This window comes from Lissotriton helveticus, chromosome 1_1 (genome assembly GCF_964261635.1).
Source record: "Lissotriton helveticus chromosome 1_1, aLisHel1.1, whole genome shotgun sequence".
Lineage (NCBI taxonomy): Eukaryota > Metazoa > Chordata > Amphibia > Caudata > Salamandridae > Lissotriton > Lissotriton helveticus.
The window spans coordinates 67,829,786-67,856,474 of NC_136057.1; the positions used below are offsets into that span (position 1 = coordinate 67,829,786).

At 48.6% G+C, this 26,689-nt stretch overlaps 1 protein-coding gene across 1 annotated transcript in view; it reads left to right on the forward strand.

Moving 5' to 3' along the window:
- Positions 1–26,689, forward strand: part of LOC144767556 (uncharacterized) — a 107,086-nt gene that overhangs the window by 5,475 nt on the left and 74,922 nt on the right. Inside the window, exon 2 of the mRNA XM_078650984.1 lies at positions 17,441–19,209. Within this exon, the coding sequence (XP_078507110.1) occupies positions 17,472–19,209 (1,738 nt within the window). The 5' untranslated portion in view covers positions 17,441–17,471. The remainder of the gene's footprint in view (positions 1–17,440; positions 19,210–26,689) is intronic.

Below are 26,689 nucleotides of genomic sequence, written 5' to 3' on the forward strand. Positions count from 1 at the left end.
CACATATATAGAGTAATCTGGTATCCAACAGCCCTCACTGCGGACAAACAAACAATAAGACTCTTCTACATCCTCAGATTGAGGACTCGTTAAAAGCGGCTTAACTAAACCCACCCACCCTAGGCAAAGATAAGGTGGAAATACTAAAATTATTAGAATCTCCTATGCCGGATATCCTGTTCTTAACTGAAACCTGGTTGTCAGAGGAATCTACTCCAGATCTCCAGAAGCCATACCCGAAGATAACCCAAAGAGAACGAGCTCAGAGAAAGAGGTGAGATAGCAGCAATTATTCACCAGTGGATCCGCGTATCTCTGAAACAAATGACTCAAACTGAAGGGGTAGATCTGCTCCCTTTCTCAATTTTGGAATTGATGACTTCAACTCGGTCCCTAAACATAATGATTTTGCTGAGTGAATAATGTTAAGTTTACACCAACACATTACATTCTCAGCTCACATAAAACAAAGGGGTATATTATCAAGGGGTTTATCTCCGCTTTTTTGGCTTTAAAAGCCAAGAAAGCGGAGATAAAATTATCTCCCTATTACCAAGCTGTCGCTAACACCAGTTAGTGACAGCTAATAGGAGATAGCGACCATCTTGGGCCCCGCTTTGCATGTCAGTGATATTTATCACTAATGACATGCAAAGTGGGCGTGCCAAGATGTTAGCGACTGGAAACAGTCGCTAACATCGCTATCTCCTATTACCAATTTTTGGAGATATTCGCGCTAAGCGCGAATATCTCCAAAAGCTAACACCTGCCCTGAGCAGTTCTTCACCATGTTATCCAATGGGAGGTGGATAACATGGCTAAGAGCATTTGCTCGATAATGCATGAATATCGCTGACTTTTCAGCGATATTCATGCATTGCGGCCGTTTTTTATCGCATTTGCGATAAACCTTGCTAATAGCAAGGTTTATCTGCGATAAATATCGCCGATGTGCGGCGATAATTTTTGTCTCTAAACAAGTTAGAGACAAAAATTATCGCTAGTTGTTGGTAATATGCCCCAAAATCCCTTAGATCTGATCTGGGTGTATAATTTGAATCAATCCAATATAATCATCTCTCCTTGCATATGGTCCAATCAGTATTTGGTCAGCGTATTCCGGTAGATTTTTCTAACTTGATCCACAAGTAGAAAATGTAAAATCATCAAAGCAGTCAATTAAAAACATCTCATCTCACTTCTAAAAATACAATGGTAAACATAAATATGTACAAGTTCATAAAACAGTTCATTTACTGTAGCTATTTCTAGTTAGTCAACATAAATAACACATACCATATATTTTCTGTCAGACACCTAGCATTTAAAATGTTCCTTGCTGTCAGTATGCTTTTTAGGAAACCCACCATCGTTCCAATGCGATAATAGTTATTCAACATCTGTAAATACAAAAGAGCAGGACGGCATTGTCTCCATCCCCCCTGTTTTAATAGAGGTATAATCCATCTACGTCGTTCATTTAGGTAACATTTACAGAATAGGATTACATGGATAGTTGTATATGAAGAGTGTTAGAACCTGGGGTAGCCTGGCCTAGGGCAAGACATAAACTTCAGAGGCACAGTGTTAAGGTTGCAGACCACCCAAAAGTAAAACCACACAACATCACACAAAAGAAAACGCTACACCAAAAATGTAGGAAAATAAGTACTGCTTTATAAAAAATAATATTCTCTTTGGTTTAAATCTCAATATTCACACAGAAAAAAATTACATTTAGCTCAGGAGAAATTATAACACTGTTTGTCTGTGGAAAGAGAATTACAACTCAATACATGTAACTTGTAAATATGCTTAGGCTTTTACCATTACTGAATTACATTTTATGCAGATTCCCTTTTGGAGAAGAAAGCACAATACCTTTTAATCAGGACAATACTATAATCTCCACTAAGGTGCTAGCTTAAGTCATCCGCTTTACATCACTAGAGATCCTAGCATTTAATCAGGCATAGTTTCTACATAGGACCTACACTCTATCACTGGTCTCTGCAATTGCAATAACACGTTTAATCCACTATGCAAATTATCAATGACTTTCTGTATTTCATTACATTTAACAGGCACCATATCAATAACAGGCAGGCAATCTTCATACCTTCTTAGGCCAGCTAAATATGTATTTTATTTGTCTTTTGCTCCTCAGAGCTTCTATTCCACTCAGGGGGGGGGGGGGCAACTGTCAAAAGTGAGAATTCACCCCTATGCTCAGAACTCCCCAGAGATAGAGAGCCCCACTCCTTACTGTAGCGTGGGGACGATGTTGTCCCAGTCCCCACGCGTCGCTGACGACTTCAGGCTCTCTCGAGGTCCCACCGGCCTCACTCCACTCCCTCCCGCCGATGTTTTTCAGAAAAGGGGGGAGGGGGGGGGGGGCGCTGGGGGTTTTAGGCTCTTCAGTAAGGGAGGGGGTCGTTGGGGGTTCCAGACGCTCGCACCACAAAGCAAACGCGGGAGATAAGATCTCTACGCGAGCGCCGCCTCTCTCTTCAGACCGATCCCCTGCTCACTGGGCAAGCGCAGGGGATTAGCGGCTCTGAGGAAGCGCCGCCTCGCTTTCACTCGCTGGCCTACTCACGGAGCATGCGCGGGGAGCTAGCGACTCTACCACACTACCGCTGTAGACTCCAGGCCGCTTCCACAGTCAGGCGCTCTCTTCCCTCCTCAGTCGCTATTCCTTCCAGGCGCTCTCTTCCCTCTTCAGTCGATGGGTCAACCAGCCCCTGTCTGCACTATCAGGATGAGGGCAACAAGCCCAGCCACCTCCTCAAGGCGATCGCGTCACCTTCCTCCCACGCCTCACCAGGATAGCGAGCACTCGGGAGCAAATGCAGGTGAGGGGCAGATGGTGAGAGGGAAAGGCAATTTAAAGGCTGAGTTAATCCAAGCCCACTGGCACACACCAACCCCAGGGGGGGCGATTAGCAGTCCTGGGGCAGTTGGCAGTTCCTGGACAGGGGCTGGGGGTGAAAGAAGGCGCACTCCTTAATAAGTCACACCAGCTGGGCAGAGGACTGTGCTCCGCAGCGCGGCAGTCTCCTTCTCCAGCTGTCCCTGTATAATTTTAGACAAGGGGCCAGCTAGGCACCCAGGGTCTCCAAGTAACTTCCCACAGCGGGGCCAGGACAAGTAACCAACAGGGGAGTAGTGGGTTGAGCCAATAAGGCAGCTTCCCAGTCCAGGAGGTCAACCCTAAGTCTAACCTCTTCCCACTCTCAGCTACCACCTGTCCTCCAGCTGACTTCCACAGGTAGACAAAATGGCTGCCCCGCATTCCGCCTTTTATAGGCTGCCCTTCAATGGTCCAGCATGGACCAGAAGGTTCTGGAATGCCCTATGTTAAGCTATGGCCAAGTTCTAGGTGCGACAGTTGGGGCAGTTGGAAGCCACCATTTTGTGTGGTTCCAACTTTCCTGTCAGAACAGGCCTCTGGGCCTGAGGTAAAAGATTATGGGGGGAAAAAAGAACACCTATCCCCTTGACCAACACCTAAAAAAATAGTAGACACAAAAATAGTAAGTGTATGAGGGGAAAAAAGGGGACAAAATAAATAATAATGAGGAGGGACTGCGAAAAAAATCCAGACAGGTCTAACACGCGTCCCCCCCAGCTGAAAGTGGGGAGAACTACCCAACCCCTTGGGAGTCCTCTTTACTAAGGCGGAAATACCTGGAGAGACCGTCTGCATTGGCGTGGTCCACTCCGGGCCGATGTTCCACCCGGAAGTCCATTCCCTGTAGGGAGATGGACCACCTCAACAGCTTGGGATTTTCCCCCTTCATTTGCATCAGCCAACGAAGGGGGCGGTGGTCAGTCTGAACCAGGAAGTGCGAGCCAAAGAGGTATGGCCGCAGCTTCTTCAGAGCCCACACCACCGCAAAAGCTTCCCTCTCAATTGCACTCCACTTCTGTTCCCGGGGAAGCAGTCTCCTGGATAAGAAGACTACAGGCTGATCCAAGCCCTCTTCATTTAGTTGCGATAACACTGCCCCAATGCCATGTTCGGATGCATCTGTTTGAACAATGAACTCCTTGGAGAAATCGGGAGCCTTCAGGACCGGTGCTTCACACATTGCCTGCTTCAACTTTTCAAAGGCTTGCTGACAAGCCTTTGTCCAAACTACCCGTCGAGGTTGTTTCCTAGAGGTGAGCTCTGTGAGGGGCGCTACAATAGTGCCATACCCCTTCACAAAGCGACGGTAGTAACCTGTGAGGCCCAGGAAAGCTCGGACCTCAGTCTGTGTCTTGGGGGGTTCCCAGGCCATGATTGCCTCAATCTTCGCCTGCAGGGGCTGCACTGACCCCCTACCCACCAAGTGTCCAAGGTACACAATCGACCCCTGCCCAATCTGGCATTTGCTGGCTTTGATGGTCAATCCAGCTTGCTTCAGCGCCTGGAGAACTGCTTGCAAATGTTGCAAGTGGTCCTCCCAACTGCTACTGAAGTCAGCAATGTCCTCCAGGTAAGCAGCCGAGAAACCCTCCATTCCAGAGAGGACCTGGTTCACCAGTCGCTGAAATGTGGCAGGGGCGTTCTTGAGCCCAAAGGGCATCACACAGAACTGGAAGTGTCCCTCAGGCGTGGAGAAGGCTGACCTTTCCCTTGCTCCATCTGTCAAGGAGATCTGCCAGTACCCTGAAGTGAGGTCAAAGGTACTTAGGTATTGGGCAGCTCCTAGCCGGTCAATTAACTCATCCGCCCTGGGGATGGGATGAGCATCAGTTTTGGTAACTGAGTTCAGTCCTCGGTAATCCACACAAAACCTCAGTTCTGGTGTGGTGCCCGGTGGGGCGGCTTTTGGGACTAGCACCACCGGACTGGACCAAGGGCTGCTGGACGGTTCTATCACTCCTAGCTCCAACATCTTGGCAACTTCGCCATTGATGCTAGCCTTCACCTTGTCCGACAGCCTATAGGTCTTGGATTTCACTGGGGGGCTGTCTCCTGTGTCCACATCATGGGTACACAGGTGGGTTCTTCCCGGGACAAGGGAAAACAGTGAAGAGTACTGCCCCAATACCTGTTGGCAATCCTCTCGTTGCTCAGGAGTGAGAGACGGGGAGAGAATCACTCCCTCCACCGACCCATCCTTCTCTTGACATGAAAAGAGGTCTGGGAGAGGCTCGCTTTCTGCTTCCTCAGCACCATCAGTCACCAACATCAGGATGACCTCTGGCCTCTCATGGTGGGGTTTGAGGCGATTGGCATGCAGCACCCGTAGGGGCTGCCGCGGGGTCTTAAGATCCACCAAGTAAGTGGCCTTACCCTTCTTCTCCAACACCTCAAATGGGCCTGTCCAACGATCCTGAAGGGCACTTAGCTCTCCAGGTTCCATCACCCAGACTTTCTGGCCAGGCTCCAGCTCCACCGGGTGAGCATTTTGGTCGTACCATTCCTTCATGACTGCCTGACTGGCCTCCAAGTTGTCAGCAGCCTGCTTCCACAACTTGGCCATCTGGCTTCTGAAGGCCAACATGTAGCTCACCACATCCTGGGGAGGTTTTCTGGGAGACTTCTCCCATCCATCCTTCACCAGGCTGAGAGGCCCACGCACAGGGTGCCCATACAACAATTCGAAAGGGCTGAAGCCCACTCCTTTCTGCGGCACCTCTCTGTAGGAGAACAGCAAGCAAGGTAGGAGGACGTCCCACTTCCTCCGTAAGCTCTCTGGCAGACTTCTTATCATGCCCTTCAGGGTCTTGTTAAACCTCTCAACCAGTCCATTGGACTGGGGGTGATAAGGAGTGGTGAACCGGTAGGTCACCCCACACTCCTTCCACATGGTCCGCATGTAAGCGGACAGGAAGTTAGTCCCCCTGTCAGACACAACCTCCTTCGGGAATCCTACCCTAGTAAAGATTCCCATCAGGGCCCTAGCTACCACAGGTGCAGTAACAGTCCTCAGAGGGATGGCCTCTGGGTACCGTGTGGCATGATCCACCAGAACCAGGATGAACCTGTGACCAGCTGTTGTTGGTGGATCCAATGGCCCTACAATGTCGATGCCCACCCTTTCAAAGGGGGTGCTAACGACAGGAAGTGGTTCCAGAGGAGCCTTTAGCTTCACCCCTGTTTTCCCACTGGCCTGGCAGGATACACATGTCCTACAGTATGTGTTGGACGCCACTTTCATCTGAGGCCAGTAAAAGTGGAGGACAAGCCGTGCAAAGGTCTTGTCCTGGCCTAAGTGTCCTGCCAGTGGTATCGCATGAGCCAATTCCAGCAGAAAGGCTCGGTATTGCTGCGGGACCACCAAGGCCCTTGATGAGCCAGGTAGAGGTACCTTGGGTTCACTGTAGAGGAGGCCATCCTCCCAGTAAATATGGTGGTGTCCCGTAGCATCACCTGCTGCCTGGGCTTCAGCCTGATGCCTCAGTCCCTCAAGGGTAGGGCACTCCCTCTGCCCCTTACAGAATTCTTCTCTGGTAGGACCTCCCTCCACGTGCCATTCAGCAGGGATGGGTAAGTCCTCCAGAGAGTCTACTCCCCCCTCCACGGACTCCTGGCCTACCACCGCAGGTGGCCGATCTGTCACATGGGGCGTGGAAGCCGGAGCAGGCTGTCCCTGTCTCCGTTTCTGACCCTTTTTGGCAGCGGGTTGGGCCATTGTTCCAGGCTCCAACCCAGGCGAACTCCCTCTCCGGGCAGTCGCAGACCGTGTGCTTACACAGGCCCAGTCAGGTGTACCCAGCATCGCAGAATGCGTCCGGTATTCCACCTCTCTCCAAGTGTTGTGCTCCATGTCATTCCCCAACAGACAATCAACTGGCACGGCAGGGCTTACGGCAACTCGAAGTGAACCTGCAACCCCTTCCCACTCAAAGGGAACCTCAGCCACTGGATAGTGGCCCATTCTGCCATCAGCCATCGCGGCGGGGTGGAGTACATTAGGAACAACCTGCTCTGGAGACACCAGTTGACTTCTCACCATAGTCATACTGGCTCCTGTATCTCTCAGAGCCTCCCCTCTTTGGCCATTGATGGTAACCCATTGCCCATACTTTGTAGTATTTGGGGGCACCTGGATCTTTGGCACCATCTCCCGCTCTCCCAGGGACACTAAGGTGACACCCGCCCACTCACCCCCCTTATCTAAGGGCAACTCCTCCCCGAGCGCTACTCTAGCTACTCCCGGTGACTTTCCTCCGGTGGGAGGGGGTGGTCTCTTTGGGCATCTGACATCTCCCTTATAATGTCCAACACCACCGCATTCAAAACAGTGGAGAACCCTTGGCTGCTGGCTTTGGCCAGGATTAGGGTTTCTGGGCGGGTTTGCCCTAGGGGTGAAACCTGCTCCCTTACCTTGGAAATTATTTTGGGGACCTTTGGAGAACTCCTTCTTTTTATCTCCTCCCTCTTTCTTCTGGGGGGCGCCCTGTCCGGCTTTTTGTGAATCCCCTCCAGTCCCCTTGGAGGACACCCGGGTACTTGCCCAAGTGTCCGCCTCCTCTGCAAGCTTCCGGGGATCGGTCAGCTTGCTGTCCACCAGGTGTTGGCGCAACTCGGGAAAACATTTCTCGAGGAGGTGTTCTTTCAAAAATAGATTGTACAGCCCCTCATAGTCTTTTACCTCGCTGCCCTTGACCCAACCCTCCAAAGCTTTCTTGGCGTAGTCTAAAAAGTCTACCCAATTCTGGGTACTCATTTTGTGACTTCCCCTGAATTTTTGTCTGTACCTTTCAGGGGTAAGTCCAAACTTTTTCACCAGTGCCACCTTCATGGCAGGGTAGTGAGTTTGCTCATCCTGCTCCAGAGCCAACAAGGTGTCTCTGCCAGCAGGTGGCATGTATTTATACAGCCCACCTCCCCAGTGAGTTTCTAGGATCCCGTGAGCCCTTAAAGAAACTTCGTAGGCGGCCAACCATTTGGCAATGTCATCACCTGGGGTGTAACTAGCGATGACATCTTTAGGTAAATAGGGTCTGGATTCCCTGGTGTCCACTTTCTTTTCGCTGCCACCATTGTCTGGATTGGGAGACCTACGGTTGAGAGCTTGTAAGTCCATCTCTTTAATGGTTCTCTCATGAGCTAACCTCTTGTCCTCCCTTTCCATATCCATTCTGGCTAGTTCTAACTTCATCCTCCTCTCCTCCCTCCTATCTTCTAGCTCGGCTTGGGTCAAACCCCTCTCCGAGACGCTGCTGCCCACCCTGGGAGGTGTCCTGGGACCTGTCAGTAGATTCCCCCCTCCCGCTTGGTACAGCATTGCAGTCTCAATGACAGTGTCCCTGTCACTCCCCTCTGATTCTGGTACCTCCCCGGAATGAGCCTCCACCCATGCCCGTATGCTTGTCAGCAGCTCGCCTTTCCTGGCACCCTTTTTAAAAAACACTTTTTGCTGCTGACACCAGTCCTTTAGTTGGGTCACAGTATAGTTATCCAGCTCTTCCACATTTATCTCCATTTTTACTAGAGTATAAGCTTTTCACACAGGAGGAAACCAAAAGTGTCCTGGGGTCAACCTCCACCCACCACCAGAAATAAATTTAGAAAAAACAAAATTTAAATTAGGAGGGCTGCAGGGAGAAAACTCCTGGTGTAGGTTAGTGTATTGCGTTGAATTACTAGTGAGTAGCTGCAACCAAGTCAGTAATCCCACCGCTAGGCACCAAATGTTAGAACCTGGGGTAGCCTGGCCTAGGGCAAGACATAAACTTCAGAGGCACAGTGTTAAGGTTGCAGACCACCCAAAAGTAAAACCACACAATATCACACAAAAGAAAACGCTACACCAAAAATGTAGGAAAATAAGTACTGCTTTATAAAAAATAATATTCTCTTTGGTTTAACTCTCAATATTCACACAGGAAAAATTTACATTTAGCTCAGGAGAAATTATAACACTGTTTGTCTGTGGAAAGAGAATTACAACTCAATACATGTAACTTGTAATTATGCTTAGGCTTTTACCATTACTGAATTACATTTTATGCAGATTCCCTTTTGGAGAAGAAAGCACAATACCTTTTAATCAGGACAATACTATAATCTCCACTAAGGTGCTAGCTTAAGTCATCCGCTTTACATCACTAGAGATCCTAGCATTTAATCAGGCATAGTTTCTACATAGGACCTACACTCTATCACTGGTCTCAGCAATTGCAATAACACGTTTAATCTACTATGCAAATTATCAATGACTTTCTGTATTTCATTACATTTAACAGGCACTATATCAATAACAGGCAGGCAATCTTCATACCTTCTTAGGCCAGCTAAATATGTATTTTATTTGTCTTTTGCTCCTCAGAGCTTCTATTCCACTCAGGGGGGGGCAACTGTCAAAAGTGAGAATTCACCCCTATGCTCAGAACTCCCCAGAGATAGAGAGCCCCACTCCTTACTGTAGCGTGGGGACGATGTTGTCCCAGTCCCCACGCGTCGCTGACGACTTCAGGCTCTCTCGAGGTCCCACCGGCCTCACTCCACTCCCTCCCGCCGATGTTTTTCAGAAAAGGGGGGAGGGGGGGCCGCTGGGGGTTTTAGGCTCTTCAGTAAGGGAGGGGGTCGTTGGGGGTTCCAGACGCTCGCACCACAAAGCAAACGCGGGAGATAAGATCTCTACGCGAGCGCCGCCTCTCTCTTCAGACCGATCCCCTGCTCACTGGGCAAGCGCAGGGGATTAGCGGCTCTGAGGAAGCGCCGCCTCGCTTTCACTCGCTGGCCTACTCACGGAGCATGAGCGGGGAGCTAGCGACTCTACCACACTACCGCTGTAGACTCCGGGCCGCTTCCACAGTCAGGCGCTCTCTTCCCTCCTCAGTCGCTATTCCTTCCAGGCGCTCTCTTCCCTCTTCAGTCGATGGGTCAACCAGCCCCTGTCTGCACTATCAGGATGAGGGCAACAAGCCCAGCCACCTCCTCAAGGCGATCGCGTCACCTTCCTCCCACGCCTCACCAGGATAGCGAGCACTCGGCAGCAAAGGCAGGTGAGGGGCAGATGGTGAGAGGGAAAGGCAATTTAAAGGCTGAGTTAATCCAAGCCCACTGGCACACATCAACCCCAGGGGGGGCAATTAGCAGTCCTGGGGCAGTTGGCAGTTCCTGGACAGGGGCTGGGGGTGAAAGAAGGCGCACTCCTTAATAAGTCTCACCAGCTGGGCAGAGGACTGCGCTCCGCAGCGCGGCAGTCTCCTTCTCCAGAAGCTGTCCCTGTATAATTTTAGACAAGGGGCCAGCTAGGCGCCCAGGGTCTCCAAGTAACTTCCCACAGCGGGGCCAGGACAAGTAACCAACAGGGGAGTAGTGGGTTGAGCCAATAAGGCAGCTTCCCAGTCCAGGAGGTCAACCCTAAGTCTAACCTCTTCCCACTCTCAGCTACCACCTGTCCTCCAGCTGACTTCCACAGGTAGACAAAATGGCTGCCCCGCATTCCGCCTTTTATAGGCTGCCCTTCAATGGTCCAGCATGGACCAGAAGGTTCTGGAATGCCCTATGTTAAGCTATGGCCAAGTTCTAGGTGCGACAGTTGGGGCAGTTGGAAGCCACCATTTTGGGTGGTTCCAACTTTCCTGTCAGAACAGGCCTCTGGGCCTGAGGTAAAAGATTATGGGGGGAAAAAAGAACACCTATCCCCTTGACCAACACCTAAAAAAATAGTAGACACAAAAATAGTAAGTGTATGAGGGGCAAAAAGGGGACAAAATAAATAATAATGAGGAGGGACTGCGAAAAAAATCCAGACAGGTCTAACAAAGAAATATTATCGCAGGGGCACAGGCATTATTCCCTTGACCAATTGTTCATGTCTGGGTGACTAATCAAACGATGGAAGGTCCCAAATCTAAAACATGTTAACACGTTCCTATGGTATCCCCCTATACAGCACAAAAAAACCGGTTGGATGTTATATGTTGTTGGACTTGGCCCTTCTGGCAGGTTCACCCCATAACTTTTTGCTTATTATATGTGACTTGGTGCTAGTGATTTTTGGCTTCTGCGCACTTTCACTGTGTCCCAGTGGAAAGTGCGTGCGCACTCTGAGTGCGTGTGGTGACATTGGCCTGCCCTCCCATAGGAATGCATGGAGAATGTATGTGTCCCTGGGGTAATTCCTGATGCGTGGGGTGTGCAGGCTCGAGTTTGGTATGTGCGGACTCGTTTGATTAAATGCTGCGCAATGATGTGTGCGGCATGATTGTGTCTAGTGTGGAAGTGCCACTTCTAGAAGTTGGCATGTTTGTGTAATTTGTGTCTGGCTTGTGATTGGCTGGAGCTGGTTGGTGAGCCTGGCTCCATGAGTCATGATGGGTCTGCCACGGTGGTGAGTGTTGAGATTAGCATGAGTGATGTGAGGGAGGAGTACACCTGGGACCTGAATAGGGCTGGGCTTTTCCCACACAATGCTGGCTCCGCCCCCTGTGGTGCGCCTAATGACCCTAGCCTGCCTAGTAAATGGAAAGGGTGGCTGAGGAAAACAAAGTGCTCCAAAACCAGCTGTGACTGGTTTTCCCCCCATCCTGCACACAAAGACAAAGGGAAAAGGTGTATAAAAGAGGGGCTGTGACCCCATGAAAATGTTCTCTTCTTGAATCCTTTCCAGAGAGGGACTGCTGCTGCTGGGTGCCAGGAGGACTGCCACTGGGGATTGCCTTCCTGCCTAGGAGGACCCTGTGAGCTGGCACTTGGGCCCAGCCTTGCCCCCCACCTCCTGAAGGACTTGTTGCTGGACTCTGGGGCATCCTAGCGCTGGGGAGCGCTGTGCCCCTACCTCCTTATTGTTGTAGCACCTGGGGGCGCTCTGCAGGCAGCTCTGAGTGATCCCCTGCCTGCCTAAAAACCTTACTGGACTTTGCCCTAGCGCCTGGAAGCACTGTACTTTTACTTCCTACCAACGCTTGGTTCTGCCTACCCAGGAACGCTGCTGTTAGCTCCTGTAGCCCGGAGCGGCAAAGCCCTACCTCGAGGGATTCCCCGGTGTGGGGATCCCACTTTGTGCCCCCAAGCGAGTGCCCACCTCGCATTTGTGCCGCTCGTGGCATAATTTAGCTAGCGGGTGGCCAGCCCACTTTATATTTAAATTAAGGAGGGAGCCTACCCCTCGTGTGGCCCAGTTTATTATTTAACTCGAGGGAGCCTACCCCTCGGTTGATCGATGCCCCAGCCTGCAGTGCCTGGAAGGGCCGCTGCGTTACCCCCGGCGACCCCGAAGTACTGCCTCCAAAAACCGGAAGTCGACGGGAGCCCACCCCGCGCTCCGGTGTGGAGAGGAGGAAGTCAGCCGGCGAAGGAGAGAGGAGTCAGGGCTTCCGCATCGGCGGTTGAGCCCTGCGCGTGTCCACTCACCGAGAACAGCCGGCCGCAGGACGAGAAAAGTCCAGGAAAGACCGGTGAGTGGGGCCCAGTATTGGTAGTTGCAGAGGGGGGCGTCGGGACACATTGCCGTTGCCCGCCCCCCCCAAGTGTGCTCTCTCTGTGGGAAGGCACTTGTGATTCAGAGCCTGTCGAGGCACTTCTGACGTTGGGGGCATTGTTCTAAAAGGCCCCGTGGGGGCCCTAGCATATTCCTGGAGCGGCCCCGGAAGACAGCGGGCCGCTCCCCCCCCTTAAACCCAGCAGCTTCGGGGGCATTCTTTACTCAGAGCCCGGGAGAGGCTCTTGGGCATTTTTAGATTCAGAGTCCCCCGAGCGGGACTCCAACGTGTGGGACAGTTCTTCCAAGCCCTGAGAGGCTCCCGGGGGACATTATTGTTGAAAGCCCACGAGGCTTCCGGGCACATTCTTGATTTAGCCCACGAGGGCTTCAGGGGGCATTGAGGCATTTCTTAAGAGCCCACTAGAGGCTCAGGTCATTTTTGTTTATCTCGAGTCCCCCGAGAGGGACCCCCCTGAAGGCACCATTTTGTTTCTAGAGCCCCTGAAGATCCTAAGGCCCCAGTGGTTGTTCAAACCCACAAGCCTGCCCTGACATTTGGGACACAGGGCGTCCTAGCCCCAGAGAGGTCAGTTGACCTGGGAACAGTCACAGGTTGTGGTATATGTAATTTCCGTGCAATTGTTCTTTGCTGCACCTCTGAATGTGTTTTTATGTGTCATGCGCTTTTCCCTACACCGCTGAATGTATGTTTATAAATCATGTGTTTTCTTCCCTACACCTCTGAATGTTGTGATGCATCATGTGTAATGTGTTCATGCCTACACCCCTAAATGTATAGCGATACTTAGGTGGTTGTTCTTCCTAGTACAGGTGTTGCTAGTGAGGTCCTGGTTCCCTGCGTAATATTCTCCTAAGGTGGTTAGGGTTGCGTGGGTGGTACTTACCTGTTACCGGTAGTTACTGTTTGTGTGCCCTATTTTCTATTTTTGTACAACAGTGATTATTATTCTATGTGCCAAGTGATATTTCTACAAGTATTCTAAATCTACAAGTGCATATTCCTGACAGTGGTCCATGTGGCCCTGTCCTGTACATACATCCCCTGTAAATTCTGCCCGTGCCTGTTGGCACATTGTAAAGTGTGTGTTTTTATCTAATGTGTTTGCTACAATACAAAGGCTATTATTATACATAACCTTGTCTGGAGTTTCCTTTGTGATGGGCCTTGGGTGTTGTTGCTGGGTGCGCGCGCAAATGCTTAACTTACATAGCCTCTGAGTTTAGCCTTACTGCTCGTGTCACGTTACTAAGGGGGTGAGCAGGGATTATCTTGGCGTGTAACTCCCTTGCCCTGACTTAGAGTGGTGGTCTCTGACTTGTTTTGGCGCGAGCCCTAGTCAGCCAGAGATCCCATTTCTAACATACGTTATAGTAATTATTTGGTGCTGAACCACCATACGTTTATTCATTTCCAGAGCTAACCTGTTCTCTTCCAGGAAAGTCATACAAGCTTTTTTGAATTCCTTCCGATGTATGGAATTCATTGCTTCAGGTAGGGAAAAGTATTCTGGATGCCCAATATCCTGCATAAAGGTTTTAACGTATTTTAGCCAAGTAATCTTGCTGGCATGGTCTAATTTTAATGCGTCAGTTAGGATTTCCTTATTTAGGCCTGTGCTGGTAGAGGTCTAAATTCTATGCCAGAGCAGCACAGGTTGTACCTTGATTAAGTCTGAGATGTATGATACACCTAACTCGTGTGGCAGCTAAAAACTGGGGTGCTGGTGGGAACTGTCAATATAAATCTGAAAGCGTTTTCGACATGTTGGATTGGTGCACAATCGTGAAATCTCCATATTCCTGTCCCAAAGGTTGCTATGCTCACGCATTTATCCTGGTAGATTTTCAGGAGAATTTCGGACGGCCTTTTGTCAAGTTTTTCATAAAATTAATTCAGGCCGCAGTAGACTTCATAAACAAAAGGCTCCTATTCTTGATCACTTGAGCCCAAGACCCAGTACGGTTAAATAGGACACCCAGATATGTAAAATAGTTAATAGGTTCCACCCTGCTCCCTGAAGTTTGAAAGCTTCTACACTTTTGTTTCCCTCTCCCACAAGTCATTATAAAGCTTTTCTTTGCATTCATTTTCAAACCCAGGATGTCCATAACACTAGTATAAAAAGTAAGACCCCCATGTAAACCAATCTGTGTATGTGCCATAAGTAACGCATCATCCGTGTAGAGAAGGGAGACTATTGGACGCTTATTTACATATGGCGGGTCCCCAGCATTTGACACCAACTCCTGTTCCAATGCGTTGGTATAAAGAGTGAACAGGAGTGGTGCCAAAACACATCCTTGCCTCACTCCCCTCTCCACTTTGAACAGTGCGGTACACTCTCCCTTAAGTCCATAACGAACTTTAGCTGTGGCACCAGAGTGTAAATGTCTTAGAAACTCGTGTTGGGTCGACCTTGAGATCACTAAGAATGCTCCACAGTGTACTGTGTATAATGCCGTCAAATGCGGCTCTAAGGTCGACGAATGCCAAATAAAATGTCCCTGATTTAGCCTGAGTGTACTTTCCACTTAAAATACTAAGATTAAGAGCCTGCTCGTTGATTCTGAAACCAGATACAAAACCACAGTGTACATCACTTAAAATATTGTTTTCTCCTGCCCGTGTTTGCAACCGATCTAAAACAATCCTTCCTGCTACCTTCATAAGTGACTCTAATAAGGATATCGGGTGGTAGCAGGCGCAATTTTCCCGATTCCCCTTCTTAAAAAGTGAGACAATGATCGATTCGCACCATGTATCTATAAATGCTTTTACACAGCATGCTCATAAACCTGTGTTAATATTGGGGACCACAGCTGCGGAATTGACCTAAATACATTAATTGGTACCCCATCCAGGCCTGGGGCCTTGCCACTCTTGCTTGCATTTGTGGCCATGGTTACATCTTCCAGCATGATATAAAAGTCAATAGGCAGAAAACCCTGGTGGTCCGCAGCCCCCTCCCCCCAGCCCTCACCCCCCCCGAGCACTAGCATGCAGTCTGTTTCCTTCTCTGTGGCATTCAGTAGGGAGTAAACATTTGAAAAGAAGTCCACCCAAGTTTTTTCATCAATTGCTACCTCAATAGAAGGCGCATGGGGCTTGTTAGTAAAAAAAGGTGCGTTCACGCCATGCCAAAATAGGGAGCTGTCTTTACTTGTGGAAGCTTCTTTAAGATTCTCCCAAGCCTTCTCTTTCATTTCATTTATCCTAGTTTTTCTAGCTTCATTGTACAGCTTCCTACATTTCCTATTTATCTCCTTATCTCTTACTTTCTTATGTAAGGCTATATTTTCTGAAGTCAAGTCTGAAAGAACTCAACCACCTTATCCTTGTTTGAAGAAATAAACAAGCTTCATGTATTTGTGATCAAGGTCAAATCCGGGTCACCAATGACCTTGCCCTCCAGCAGTCATGGAATCTCTGACCTCCCAATCAATCAATCAATCAGCATTTATAAGGCACACCCCTAATGGTATCTGGACGCTGAGGCTGCTGTGTCTCCGTCGAAAAGCGAGGTCTTGAGCAATCCCCTGCAGAGCGTTTTCATCAATTCAGCAGCTCAAGCTGTCGTTCCAAGTGTTTTTCAAAATTCTGTAGAGCTCACGATACTGAAAAACCAGGGAGAAGTCCCGGATTTAACCAAGAATTATCAGGTAATACCTCTGCTCCCTTAACCTGCAAAAACTATTGGTCAGAGAACTGTCTTCAAGAGGTTCCAGGCTTTATAAATACTCCAGCTCTCAGATAATTCTTATCAATGGAATGTCAGCCTCACCTCTCCAGTCTCAAAATATGATGCAATTTGATGATTACTTGATGAGGTTGAATCAGCTAAAACTGAATATTGACCAAACTGAGATTGTAATTCAAAAGAATAAGACCAACGTTTGGAAACAACTTTACTCACCAACAAAAATGAGATTGACACTGGAGCCTAAACCCACAGCTAAAAGCTACTGAGTGATAATCGAAAGTATTCTTAGCAAGAAACAGCTGCTGGAGCAGTAGGATCTACATGCAGATTTATGCTGAAACTGCTTAAGAAACTAACCCCACTCCTCCCACTTTAGACAAGAAAAGCAATTGCGGCGGCAGCAGTCCTATCTAGATCGCATTATGCCAACCGAGTATATGTAAGATTACCCAATAACACCATTCATAGACTACAAGTAATTCACAGCGACGCAGCTTGTTTACTACATCATCTACCGAGGTGGACACACGTCACACCTATATTGAAATAACAAATCCAGTCTAAGACCCTCTGCCTCAGCCCTAAAGGGTTGAGAGGTCTAGCCCCTCACTTCATTGCAAGATACACCCGCAAAAAACTTACGATCTCACTTGAATTTACTTGCTATTCCGAAATTACAGAAGATCAGATCAGGTGGACGCAGCTTTGTGGTACAAGCTCCTTCCATACGGAGCTCTTTCCCAGCTAAATCCATTTGAATCTAACTTCAAGTGTTTTCCCAGAAATCTAACAGCCCACAAGCCTGCTCATACCACATTCTTCCCTGGTCTGATTTGTTGTCTTCTCTTTTGCATATTTCTGATTCCGTTCCAAGAAACCCCAGGTTGAACATGCTCTCTTTATATGTGGAGACATAATAAGCATCTTGTAAATCCTGTAGAGGTTTGGTATGTTGGTGCGTGCTTCCGTCACTGAACTGAATATTGCAAAAGAGAGGTGTACAGTGCAAGTGAGAATGAAAGAGCAGTCTTGTCTGCTAGGGTATTATAAACCTTTCATTGCTGCAAGGCTGTTACAGTATAAATTATTTTCATAAATGTGTGAAATTTGAGCAGACCAAGGAACACACATAGTGTTGGAAATACATTTCAAATCAGTGCGTTTCATAATATATGAACTATGTTATGGATATTGTTATATTTTAATGATTTAATTATTTTCTGGTTTTAGAAATTCGCAATTTCCTCTGATCACACTGAGGTTGGTGAGACAGGAAGGAATATTTTGGCCTAGTGGTCCTGTGATAACGTGTTGTCGTTTTTTTTTTCCTCTCCTCTGTAGGCACTTGAGACTTGAATATCAGAGTACCAGAATGGAGAGAAGACGGGCTCCAGGAAAGAAAGTGACAGCGCAGTGTTCACGTGAATCTCTCCATGACATCTCAACTTCAGGATCCCGAAATGATGCTCAGAGGGACCAGGACTTGGAACCGCTTTCGGAGAACCTGCCCCACATTATCCTTCTATCCATGCTGGAGGAGTTGGAAGCCAAACTGGATAACTTGATGAATGCTGTGGAGGACGTACCTTCTAGAGTCGCTGGGCTGATTAAGAAAATCTGGATAGAAAAGGATCAATGTTACCTAGATAATGATATGGTGTCTTTGGAGATGGTCTCTTCAGCGAGCATTAGAGATTGTACTGTTAGCCGGTCTCCTGCGACACCTCAACTGGACAGGCCAGGGGATCTGAGCTTGTGTCTTCAGACAGTGTTTTCTGATAGGCATGCACCAAAGCAGGACTGTAAGCTCTCTTCTCCGACCGATGTTCAAGTGCGTCCATATGAGCCAAACCTTTGTCTACAGCCAGTGTTTCCAGATCAACGTGACCCACGGGAGGACCAGTGCATGCAACCTGGTTTTCCAGATGGAAATGGACTACAGCTGGATTGTACTAAATCCAGATGCTCTCAGATGGATCCTCCAGGCAGATCACTGGAGGCAAACCCGTGTCTTCACTCAGAATTTGTGCTTGGCAAGGCACCAGAGCAAGACCAGAGCATACAGTCAGCGTTCCCAGAAGAGAGAGAACCAGAAGGGCACCTGAAGCAAGAACCATCCCCGTTGTCTGCTAATAGCTGGGACCAGCAACAGAACCTCTACTCACACCCAGTATTTCCTGAAGGACATGAACCACAGCAAAACCACTGTATACAACCTGCGCTACCAGATGGGAAGGAACATGATGATCCCTTGGAGGAAGAATTTATGTGTTTTGTTTTCCAAGTTTCCCAGGAGAACCGCAGCCTACAACCCGTGTCACCTGATGGGATGTCATCAGACGAACACATAGAGTCTGGGCTATTGTCCTTGGATGAGTTGGGGTCACAACAAACCCAGCGCCTACAGCAACACCTATGCTTGAAGCAGGAACGTCCTTATGCGCAGGATCCAAATGTGAACTACGAGCTGGAATCTATGCATCCTGAAGCACTGGAACGAGAGCAGAAAGATGAGCTAGAACAGACCTGTGCAGATGCACTGGGTTCAGATCAGAACAACACGGTGGAACCACTGCACACAGCTGCACTGGATCGAGAGAGAGAATCGGTGCTTCCTGAAGCACAAAAAACAGATCAGAACAACACGGTGGAACAACTGCACACTGCTGCAGTGTTTCGAGAGAGAGAATCGGTTCTTCCTGACGCACAAAAAACAGATCAGAACAACACGGTGGAACCACTGCACACTGCTGCACTGGATCGAGAGAGAGAATCGGTGCTTCATGAAGCACAAAAAACAGATCAAAACAACACGGTGGAACCACTGCACACTGAGGAGCAGGATTCAAATCAGAACTGCAAGCTAGAACCAGCTTGTACTGATGCACAGGGTTCAGATCCGAGCTACATACTCGAACCACTCCATCCTGAATCACAGCATCAACATCAGAACTGCAAGGCAGAACTGCTCTGTCCTGAAGAACAGGGTCAGCCTGTGCCTCCATCATACCTAGAACTGGACACAATTACTGCAGATGAAGACGCCCCCTCAGACTCAATGGAGACAGGACCAACACAGTCACATTTATTGCCATCCAAAGCCACCCCAGGTATGTGTTTCACTATAAATGGACACGCGGAAGGCATACTAACACATGTAACCTCTTTAGAATGCATATGGGCAGATTTTAGTAAGTCTCCGAGGGAATTAATATGGTTTGGGTGGGTGGAACCCCCTGAGAGATACTGACCCCCAGAGTACACAGGGTGCAGATGTGTCCCTGCACACTTCTCTGGTTCCACCCAGGACTGCATCCTTCCTGTGCAGAAACAGGCCTGGTGATGGGACTCTGCATGAGACAAATAGGCCAGTAGCTCTCGTCCTTCCTTGTTCGTCCCCATTCCAGGCTGAGGAACTGGAAACGGCGCTATTCATGGGAGGAATTATTGGCTGGAATCAAACTTATTAGTCTGATGCAAGTGATGTGGTGTTCATTGAAAATAGCAGACATGCGCAGTCTAGAGAGGAAACTGTTTCCTGTTGCACAGTTACAGTGGGTAAAACTCACTCATCTCCAGTTCCTGATATAAAAATCCTAGCCTGTATTCAGCCTCAACAGTTCTCTAGGAGTGCACACCTTCTCCTGATAGACAGTTACACAAAGTGATTTGTTATGTGTCACTGGTGAGTTCACCCTCCCAACCTCTAGCTCAGTCTCAAGTGTGTTATGAATTGTTTTATGCGCAGACAAAAGTAGCGATCTCCCTACAGCAACATCCTGCCTTTAGCAAACTCTTTTTTTTTTTTTAAACGAACTTTATTCGTGAATGTACAATCATCACAGTTGAGTGTAATCATTATGGCAAATTTACAGTACAACACGTTTTTCATTTTTCTCCCCAACTCCACACACATATCGTAGCATCCCCGTCTAGTACATAACTTCCCAGTTGTGCATACAGTGGGGAGTGACTCTGTTTACTGCAGGGTTTATGTATGCCCACCCACACGCTCCCCAACTATCCCTCCCCTTCCCTGCCAACTATGGTGCTCCATTTCTCCTAGCCGGTCTAGTTTTTACTCCCCTGCTTTATCCACTCCCCTCCAGAAATATTGAGCCGCGATTCTACCAACCCCCCTGGTGCAATCCGTGGGTCCGTTTTAATCCACCCACTTCCCTCATGGCCTCAATGCATTCAGGTGTCCCGGGACGGCGGCTGGTCCTTGTCCGCCATTTCCAATAGCATGACCTCCCAGTCCATCGCTAGCGGGGCTTTCCTCCTACCACCTTCTTCCTCCTTCCTGAGGGCTGCCCCTTCTATTCTGCCCCACTTCATAACATCCGCTCGCCATGTTTCTATCCTAGGCGCCCTCGTGGACTTCCACTGCATAGTGATTTTCCTAATTGCTAAGAGGAGGCAGCAAACTCTTTATGTAAAATGTCATCGCATCATGAGTTAGGGTTTACACACCCGTAGTGCGAGTTATGGATTGTGGTTCTAACTAGAACTTGCATATTGCAGTGGTTTGATCCGTTTTAAGTTTTAACTATAAATGCTCTTTACCCTTGATTTTTAAGCGATTTTTTTTTTTTTAAGATCCATTAAGGTGTAACAAAACCAACTATAATTTCACTTTAACCTTATTCAGTGAAAATATATTAGGGATAAAGTACCTCCGGCCACACATTATAAGGATATTGCATGTCAGCGAGGCGTTCCATAACTATATAGAGGAGCGAGGCCGAAGGCAGAGTTAATTTATAAGGTTATGTGACTCCGAGGTGACTTGCAGTAATCTTATAATGTGCGCCAGGTGGTACTTTAGCTCATATAATGCATGTTCACACCATCACCTTTACCACAAACCACTTAAAACCTTGTGCGCAGCTCTTTCATATGAAAGAGCAATTACGTTTGCAAACATGAAGAATAAAAATAAAGGCTCTAGTGCAAAATTAAACACATAAATGTAAATTGTAAAAAAAATGTAAATTGATACTTGTATAGCGCGCTACTCACCCACAAGGTTCTCAAGGCGCTTGTACGAATACCGCTGTGGAACCCATCCTGGCTTTCCCTGTGAGGTGTCCACTCCTGGGCACCCCCAAGGTGGAGGCCAGGCATCCTTAGAGTTGTGGGGGCTGTTGTGGAGATTAAGCAAGCTATTGCCCAGAGTTGCAGAGTGGGACTCCATGATTGGAATAGGCCCCGAGGCGAGAGTTATCAGGTCCGTGGAATTTTTTAGCCCAAGACCCGCCGAGGCGGGGAATTGAGCCCTGGTCCCGGGCTAGACCTCTGCATCAGGGTCTGCCGCTCTAACCATTGAGCCACACTTCTCCACCCATTGAGCCACACTTCTCCACACATCAAAAACCTGTGGGATTTTTGCACACAGATATTAGAAACAGTTCAATACAAGTCATAAAAAAAAGCTGCAGTACCTCGGAACATGTAGAAACATGCAGAAAGATTCCATGATTCCACCTTTCCTCTATCTAAGGAGTTGAATAAATAATCGTGTTCTCTCTGTTTGTCACAGTAAGCTAGCAAAATAGAGCAAAAGAAAGAAAATCAACGTTCCATTTGTTGCTTTAAACCGCTGCTTCAATTATGTTTTGTTAGACCTAGCATCATTGGTGTGGGTCTCCCTTCCTCTTTTCGCTTCCTATCTTTTATGTTGGCTGGATTTAGATGCTCTGGACACCGTGCTACTGCTAATCATTTGTGCCACAGCACAAATGCTCCCTGTGTAAAGATGACTGTATGAATTAGGATAACCATAATGCCCAGCTCTGTGTAGCATGTTCTAATAGCGAGTTACCCTCCATTTCACTGTTACCATCGTGAAGCTATCCGTTCTCATAAGCCAGAATGGGCAGGTTGACGATAACCTTCTATAATCCTATCTAACCCCCAGAACCTGATAGGAACATCAAGTTTGATATGTTTATGCTCAGGACATTGAGATACACCTTGTAGTAAGAACCATTTATATATCCCATGTTCGAAAACGGCTCTTTTGGAAATGATGGTGTTTTCTTGCCTGAGCTTTCCTGTAGGCTTTGCTAGTATATATATTGGCCGTCTGGTTTTGGAGCAGCGGGACCAGCTGGGTCAGACCTGGCTGGAGAGAGAGATCAGTATTCAGAGCATGGGGAGGGGTGACTCTTTGATCTGAGCAAGGCCGTGCCTGGCAAGGTGAATGATGGCTCCACCCCCCCCACACACTGGGCGTCTGATAGGAGACCCCGGCATTCTGAAAGGGCAAGATGCCGTCTCATAAACTAAGTTCTCCCCGACCCCACCGAACTGGTTCTGACTGGATTGAGTGATTTGTGGCTTTAGAGAACAAAGACTTTTTAGGTATAAAACACGGCCCTGGAACCTCGTCCAGGTGTGTTCCTTCTGGATGTCAAGACGAAACTCTGTCCGAGTGAACAGAGGAAAGGGCTTTTGAAACTTTCACCAAGCTTTCTGAAGAAACTACTCGAGGGCCTGAATCGAGAGCGCCTCCTGCCGAAGTCTCAGGGATATTAGACTTCACCCCGTCAGCCGTCGGAATTCCTGTGTGAGGAATTCTGCTTGCAATCCGGATTCTCTAGTTCTACTATGAGGAACGCGGACTGGGAACCTTTGCTAAATCTGTGTGGGATGCTGCAGCTAAGCGAGAGCTGTCACCGCTGAGAGCCTGCCTGAATATGCACCTTCAGAACCTTCGCTGAATCTGTGTGGGCCGCTGCAGTTAACAAAGAGCTGTAGCCACTGAGTGACCAGCATTGTGCCAGCCTTGTCGAGACCATCCTTCATCCTGTGGGCGGCCGTAGCTAAGAGAGAGCTGCTGCCGCTGAGTGCCCTCACCTTTGCCAACTTTGTATCACCGTGATTCGTCCTGTGGGCCACCGCAGCGAAGAGAGAGCTGCTGCCACTGAGTGCCCGCACCTTTGCCAACTTTGTATCACTTTGATTCGTCCTGTGGGCCGCCACAGCTAAGAGAGAGCTGCTGTCGCTGAGTGTCTGCACCTTTGCCAACTTTGTATCATCGTGATTCCTCCTGTGGGCCTCCGCAGCTAAGAGAGAGCTGCTGCCGTGGAGTGCCCGCACCTTTGCCAATTTTATATCCCGTAATTAGTCATGTGTGCCGCCGTAGCTAAGAGAGAGCTGCTGCCGCTGAGTGCCCGCACCGTTGTCAACTTTGCATCATCGTGATTCGTCCTGTGGGCCGGCGCAGCTAAGACAGAGCTGCTGCCGCTGAGTGCCCTCACCTTTGCCAACTTTGCATCATCATGATTTGTCCTTAGGGCCGCTGCAGCTAAGAGAGAGCTGCTGCCACTGAGTGCCCGCACTTTTGCCAACTTTGCATCATTGCGATCTGTCCTGTGGGCCGCCGCATTTGAGAGAGAGCTGCTGCCACTGAGAGCCCGCACCTTTGCCAACGTTGCCTCATTGTGATTTGTCCTGTGGGCCGTTGCAGCTAAGGGAGAGCTGCTGCCGCTGTCTGCCCGCATCTTGCTCACCATTGTCGAGGATTCTCGCTATTGTCTTGTGGGCCGCTGCAGCTAAGAGAGAGCTGCTGCCGCTGTGAGCCCACCACAGAGCTGTAAGACGAGAGTAATCGCCACCACCAGCCCGGGCCTTCGCAGCCGCATGAGAGACCGCCTGTCCCAGAGTGCCGGTATCCTTGTGGGTGCACGCTGCGGACCCCTGCAGCCAAGACTTGTGGTCCCTGGGAGTCCGCCTGTCACCGTCTCTGCTTCTTCGAGAAGCTGTGTGCTGTGTCCCCTTTCAACAGCAGGTATCTGGTGCCCCTTGGGTCACGTAGACCCCGGCCTTGAACTCAGTCAGTGTCACGTCTGGTGAATACATTATTGCCTTTTTGAATCCCTACAGGTTTCCGTGCATTGTAGCTTGTAGCTGCATTTGTTGTGGATACCAGCATCCTGGAATCTTGTGCGGTGGGAGATGTTGTCAAAGGTGGCCAAGAGGTCCAGTAGGATGAGGGTGGCGGTTTCGCCCCAGTTGAGGAGGGAGCGAATGTCGTCGATGGCGGCGAGGAGTCTGAGCTCGGTGCTATAATTGCTTTGGAAGCCAGATTGGGAGTTGTTCTGGACATGGTTCGCTTCGATGAACTTGGAGAGTTGGATGTTGAGGGCCTTTTCGATGACCTTGTCAAGGGAGAGGTACTTGAGGTCTGTCGGGTCTGCAAATGGCTTCTTCAGCAGGGGGGTTGATCTTGGCGTGTTTTGAGGCAGCAGGGAATGTGGCAGTTTTGATGGCGCAGTTGATGGTGCTGCGGCTGCTCAATGGAAGATGTGAAACGGGCAAGGATCCAGTGGGGCTCTGGAATGGATGCTTGAGTGTGTCATCTGTGGTGAGTGGAGTCCAGTTGAGTAAGATATGTTGGGGTAAGGCCTTGTTGTGTGGGGTGGTGGCAGGCATTGTAGCAGGGTCTTGGGTGTCAAAGCTGTCGTAGTTCTGCCTGATCTTGTGGTGAAGAATGTGCTGAGTTTGTTGCACAGGTCTTAGGGAGGGTGAAACGTCTGTGGTCTCGCTGTTGGGCCTGAAGAACTCCTGGACGATGGCAAAGACTTCTGTGCTGTTGTGTGCATAGGCGTTGATTCTGTCTTTGATGGCCGTTTTCTTTGTGGTTTTAAGGAGAAGGTGGTGTGTGTTGACAGCGGTTTGCTTGGGTTTCTGGGATTTTGTTGTGCCTCTATCTCTTCTCGAGTTGTCTGCTGGTACGTTTGGACTTGTGGAGGGCTGAAGTGAACCAGGTGGCTTTCTTGAAGTTTTGCCTGCCTGGTGTCTTTTTGAGGGGTGCTGGTGTGTCTGCTCAGTTGGAGATCCATTGATGACGGTTGTGTGCTGCTGTGTTGGCATCTTCTGGTAGTGCGGTCATGCTGAATAAGATGACAAGAAGTCCTTCGGTGGCCTTGCTTCAGCTACAACAGATGTGGCGGAGGGGGGTGAGGGTGGTGGTGAACGGTGGGAACTGCTAAGTTCACACAGTGCAGGTTGGACCAGAGGAGTTCGGTAGTGTGGCTGTAGATGATGTTCCCGATGACAGAGAAGACGAGGTCTAACGTTTGTCTGGCTGCGTGGGTCTATGTAGTGATTAGCTGCTTAAGTCCAATGTTGGCGAGGTTCTCCAGTAGGGAGTCGGTGTTTTGGTCACTGGGGCTGTCCAAGTGGAAGTGGAGGTCTCCGAGTGGGATGTAATCGGTGGATGCTAGAGCCTGGGGTGCGATGAGGTCTACGGTGGCTTCATTGTAGGTCGGGTGGGGGCTGGGGGTCTTGTAGATTAGGGTGGTGTTGGGGTTGTTCTGGATCTGGAAGGGGAGGTGTTTCATGGTAGTCGTTGAGTCATTCAAGTAAGTGGTCAGTTGGTGGGTGTTCTTGCGGATGATGGCATTGCCTTCTCCTGGTCGGTCGACGCTGTTTTTGCGGGTGATTTTGTAGCCGCAGGGGATCGCAGTGGCATCACTGATTTTTAAGTTCAACTTTTTGTGCCTTCAGTGGGCATTATCAATCTAGTATGATTGTGAGGTATACCCCCCTTACCCTAAGTAGTGCACTGTGAAATGTAGATTAAATTCTATATTTTTAATCTTGCAAGGAAATGATGCCTTTTTTTCTTTTTTCTTTTTTAAATCTTTATTTTGGTATTTTCATAGATATACAACAACAGTACAAGGGTATAATAGTACGTGTTCCATGCAAGGTAAGAAGAAAGCATATCAATTTAAGACAGATCATTGAGCAATAAGACAAGCATCATACAGTGGTAATGACATAGAAAAGCAAATGTATCAGGTGCCAACCATAGACTCATACCAGGACATCACCGATAACCTGTAGAAGGAGCATATCATAATAACAGTGGAAACATAGCAGTCGAATTAAGGCACTACGGCAATCCAAAGGTAAAGCGAAAGCAATTATATCTCAAAGCAGTACATTCGCAAGGTGTCAAACTTGAAAAATGATATATTGTGAATACGTTTACATAACCAGACCCCCAACATCAGTGCTGCCCATATCATTACATATAGAGTCACCATCATTTGCTCCTTGAGAGATAAGATATACAGTCAGCGGCCCCCAAATGTCCTTCTGTCTGCATGAGAGCGGCTGCGAATCAGCGTAGATTGCATTCTGTGCCTGACAATATATGACATCATCCAACCAATCTTTAAATTTCGGGGCTCTACCCCTCCCCCAGCGACATGCCACCTTTCTCTTTGCTAGCAAAGTGACAACGTCGAGACATTTCCTATAAGTTTTAGGGACAGACATTGTGCAACCCAACAAAAGCAGTAAGGGGTCAACATTCAAGGGAGCTCCTACCATAATCTCCAAGGCCTCATGTACATGCTGCCAGAATTCCCAGACACCAGGGCATTCCCACGCCAAATAAAAAACCAGCATGTTCCGCATGACACCGTTCACACTTATCATTGTCAGATAGACGGAATTTGAATTTTTTTAGTGGTGTATAGTACAATCGTTGCAAAAATCTATAATGTATTATTTTGAGCCTACAACTAGCAGATATTCTGGCGGTAATATTACAACAATAAAGCCACTGCT